Source organism: Cyprinodon variegatus, unplaced genomic scaffold, assembly GCF_000732505.1.
Source record: "Cyprinodon variegatus isolate N-32 unplaced genomic scaffold, C_variegatus-1.0 Scaffold110, whole genome shotgun sequence".
NCBI classification, from domain to species: domain Eukaryota; kingdom Metazoa; phylum Chordata; class Actinopteri; order Cyprinodontiformes; family Cyprinodontidae; genus Cyprinodon; species Cyprinodon variegatus.
In genome coordinates this window covers 1,431,547-1,436,194 of record NW_015150563.1, presented here as the reverse complement: position 1 = coordinate 1,436,194, position 4,648 = coordinate 1,431,547, and the positions used below count along the sequence as shown (strand labels likewise).

At 41.4% G+C, this 4,648-nt stretch overlaps 1 protein-coding gene across 1 annotated transcript in view; it reads right to left on the bottom strand.

Moving 5' to 3' along the window:
- The window catches only part of LOC107084864 (calpain-A-like), a 27,887-nt gene extending 23,609 nt beyond the window's left edge, over positions 1-4,278 (bottom strand). Inside the window, exons 1-2 of the mRNA XM_015374910.1 lie at positions 4,265-4,278; positions 3,434-3,638 (exon numbers count right to left, since the gene is read on the bottom strand). Coding sequence (XP_015230396.1) covers positions 3,434-3,638; positions 4,265-4,278 — 219 coding nt within the window. The remainder of the gene's footprint in view (positions 1-3,433; positions 3,639-4,264) is intronic.
- Positions 4,279-4,648: the final 370 nt, after the last annotated feature.

The following is a 4,648-nucleotide window of genomic DNA, read 5'->3' as shown; positions in this document are numbered from 1 at the left end:
ATCAAAAAAGTACTCCAGAGTGTTGTTCAGCATGGGGGTGAGTAGAAAATGAAGGCTAATCATGTTTTGGGTGTACTATTCCTTTAACAGGAGGTCTGACAGCTGTATTTAACACAAATGAATGCAATAAAGAGGAACACTAAAATATAAGCATCACATCAAATTAAATGTTGGATTTAAAACAATTAGAAGACAAGACATGATCAAAATGATCAAATGCCATAACTATAAAGGAATTAACAGCAGGGAGTGGGGTCTGCAGGGTCTCTACAGACCTGTGGTGTCTAGGAGGTGCAAAAAGAAGGGGGGACCTTGTGGTTAGGGCATAGAGCTTGGAATCCAGAGGTTCTGAGTTCAAGCCCCACTCCCACCGCCTGCCACTCTGGGTCCCAGAGCAAGACCCTTAACCCCTCACAATGGCAGCTCACTGCTCCCCAAGGGAATGGATTAAATGCAGAGAATTAATTTTGTTGCTCTGTATGCTGATAAAGATTCTCAGTCATCCAGGTCATAGTCATTCCGTAAAAGTTCAAAAAATATCCACTGGACTTGGTTTCCAAGATTTGAAGACGTTTTGCCACCTCTCCAGGAAGCTTTCTCAATTCAAATGTCTGGATCCACAGTGAGTTTGAGTCCTATATAGACAAAGCCTTGTATCGCTTGGAAATATGCAAATAGTAACCGATGAATGGGCCGTTTGGTTCAATTGTTAGCCTGTAATACCTGAAACCTGTCTATGATTCTGAAGGTCGGTCGTTAAAGGGGGGGGATTGTCGTTAAGGGGGGGGGATTGTCTCCTGTAATACCTGAAACCTGTCTATGATTGTTAAGGGTCGGTCGTTAAGGAGGTTTTGTTCACCGGCTGGAGCGGGTAGGTCCTTTGCGCTGTACTTGTGACAGTGTAATGACAATAAAAGCTGAAAGAAAAGAAAAACTAAGACCTTGATGGACTTTTGGGCCTACAGCAGAATGTTAGAAGTGTTGTTGAACAAACATGGAGCACAAGCAGTGATTTAAAGATGTTTCCACTGATCCATTTCCCTTGGTGTTGGTCAGAAGTCTTCATTAATATTTTTGGATAAACTGTAGCTAGATGAGTTGTTACAAAATAACAATGTTTAGAAGCTTTGCTTCCTTAAGGAGGTTTTGAGTTCTTGACTTCCAATCTGGCAAAAGAAATGAAATTCACTGCTTCATCATCTGTCAAACACAGATTTTATCCTAATTTCTGACAAATGTTGGAGGAGGGTTGTACATCAGGCTACAGCGTCATGGGCTCTCTTCATGGAGTCTCTCTGTTCTCTCACTTTAGCAGATCATTATCAGATAATTCTGTTATAAATTGTAAAGAATCTATTCTACTTTCTCTCTCCTTTGTGTCGCTGAGCAGTGCTGCAGAGTGCAAACGTTTAGCTTATTTCCCTTCACATGTTGATGATTTTGTTGATGGGGTTGCTAGTTCTCTGCATACTGCCTTAGACAACGCAGCTCCTTTAAAAAAATAAGGCCCTGTCCCAATCCTCTCACTTGGCTCTGAGAACACTCCAGTGAGTTCTCTCAGCAGTAAAGTTCACTCAGTGAAAGAAGTGCAAGTGAAGATTTTGTCAATATGAAATTACACTCCAGCCCAACAGATGACGGCAATACATTGCCTTTACACTTCTGTGACGTGTTCACCTACATCATGTGTAAACATAACATGAGTCACAACCTGCTCCAGCAGTTATTTTACCTATTGCCTGGGTGCTGATGACCTTTCTCTGTGTGTCCAACCTGCAGAGAATAAATGTGCAAAACCGAAGGCTGCTTCACCACAATTTTTTCCTTTCTAATCCGTTTGTCCGTTTACGATATACAGACTCATTTACACACACTTCTCCTGACAATCTGATCTGACAACAGGTGATGTAGACATGGAGGTAGCCTGACTATAGGTAATCAAGAATCTCCTGCATGCCTGACTCGAGCCTAGAAATACATTGTTCAACGTCCGGACGCCACTGTCTGTCTGCCGATGGGCCGGATCATTCCATTAACGCTCAGTGGAGAGGACCCAGTAATCAGACAGACAGACAGATTTCTCAAAGGGTGTTTATTAGAAATGACGGATCTGCAGTGAACAGCTAACGCGTCTAAGGCAGGAACCTCTGCATGGGGAGAAAATCAAATCAGTCATCAGTGCAAAGATTTGCTCAAATCATAATTATTGGCTAAATTTAGAGCATAAATAGGGAATCTGACTTCCCACTGCATACTTTTAACATTGGAAAATGTCAAACACACATATGCAGCAGTTTAGGAGTCACCCATGTGTGGGTTTGTCCCTGTCATTATTGGTGATAGTGCAGCATGATTTTCTGTTTACAGCAGAAAACAGTGTGTCACTACTGTGGCTGTAAGGAAGTTATTGAGTTTAACAATATACAACCAGTAGTTGCTGATTTAAGCCTTCTGTAGCACCGCCCTGTAGATACGAATCTAAAAAGTCTCTGAGCTGGATGGGTACAGAGGTTAGTTTCACTTTTTCCAACCCTAGAACCATATAACCTATTTTAACTTCACTCCAGTGGCTGCCCATCCATCTTAGGATTCATTGCAAAATATTTATTTACTTTTAAAGCCTTGAATGGCCTTGCCCCACTTTACACTCCCAGCCGATCTCGCAGGTCAGCTGACCAGCTGCTCCTAGCAGTGCCTAAAGTAAGGCTTAAGCGAGAGGGGATCGAGCGTCACCTCTTTTCTTTGGCTTTTGACACCATGTAGACTGTTGATTTTAATTTATTTGATTTACTTTTATTTATTTTTTATTTATTTTATTTATTTTATCTTTTTGTGCAGCACTTTGGAAACCTTGCGTTTATTGAAATCGTGCTATATAAATAAAGTGGATTGGATTGGATAACTCTGTACTGGAGGGAAGGTGAGGCCTGCACTGTGCAACTTGATAAGTAAGATCAAATGATATCAGTTTGCCTTTAACCATTTACGCTTACTAACTAAATTACTAAATCATAAAGAGAAATTCTATTAAGTAGTTTTTCATTATTTTCTTTGGTAAGGTACCAGGGGTATCACAATTTTATTTGATTTTCATCCAGTAAACTAATCTTAAAACCAGCAAAAACCTTGCTTTTCGATGTTCTTTTTCCCAAATGTTATCTAATGCATGTCGTCTAAACTCACCAGTACTGCGACACCCTAACTCAAGTGATAAAATGCTATTTTAAAAGCAAAATATCTATTAATTTTGTAATAACACAGTAACAATCAGTTATTTGCATGATTGCCCATTATTCACTTTGGAAAAGTAACATTCTGTCAATATTCAATCAGCTACCAGGAACATTAAACCGTCCTGATAATTCCTGTTCCCACCTATGATCATTAATCTGGATCAGGACCTAAAGAACTGATTAAGATCCTTAATTCAAACTTGCTCTGCAGGGAGGCTGGGCTCTCCCTTAGAGAGAGGGTGAGGAGCTTGGTCATCAGGGAGGGGATCAGAGTAGAGCTGCTTCTCCTCCAGAGGAGTCAGCTGAGGAGGATCAGATATCTTTATCTGATGTCTCCTGGACGCCTCCCTCTGAGGGGTTCCAGGGACGTCCAACCAGGAGGAGGACCAAGGGATGACCAGGACACTAAGGAGGGACTATGTCCCAGCAGAGTTAGTGGAGGAGTCTGGGTAGAGGGCGGTCTGGGAGACTCTGCTGAGACTGCTGCCCCCATGACCCATTTCCAGATAAAGAGGAAGACATTAGTGCAGATGGCTGCTCACATAGAGTCTGGTTCTGCTGGATGTTTCTTCCTGTTCAAAGGGAGTTTTTACTCTCCACTGTCGCTACAAGCATGCTTAGTGTGAGGGATTACTGAAGAGTCAATGAGTAGATGCAATCAACTGGTTTTCCTTAGATAGAAAAGTTTGAAAGTGCCTTGAGATGACATGTGTTGTGAATTGGAACTATAGAAATAAACTAAATTAATTGAACTCAATTTGTCTTAAGCTAGAAGAAGTTTTTGCAATCTAAGGATATTTTGGATACACTGATTAAGTAAAGGCAGTGGACTGAGTGGGGAAAAAGACTGTATGCTATCAGCATGGATATTGGAAGTGGACTCATAATAATGATCAGCTTTCCTTCTCCTTTCAGATCACCTAAACAGCCTGAAGACAATTTCTTCAGGGAAAATTTTAGCACAACTCATGTTCTTTCAGTATAAATGGCTATAAATAGCCCATTCCAATTTCTTTCTTCATATAGATCACCTGACTGCTACCATTCCTAAGCAACCAATTCCTTAGATCAGTCCTCCACAAAATCATCAAGACTTTGTAGAAAAGTACCTACCCTGTACCTCCCTTTGTTTCTACAGTGCTGCCTCACTGAGTGGCCTGATCTTCTTATTTCCTCGTTCCACTGTTAGTCCGGGTGTCAAAGCTTCCCTGAAACTGTTGGGATCTGGAGATCTGCCACCTGTCTCCAGCAGAGAGCGCTGTGGGGCTCCTGAGCTGGAACCTTTCTAAACATCTGAGGATCATCAGGAGACCTCCCTACTTAAAGGAATAGTACACCCAAAACATGATTAGCCTTCATTTTCTACTCACCCCCATGCTGAACAACACTCTGGAGTACTTTTTTGATATCTCAAA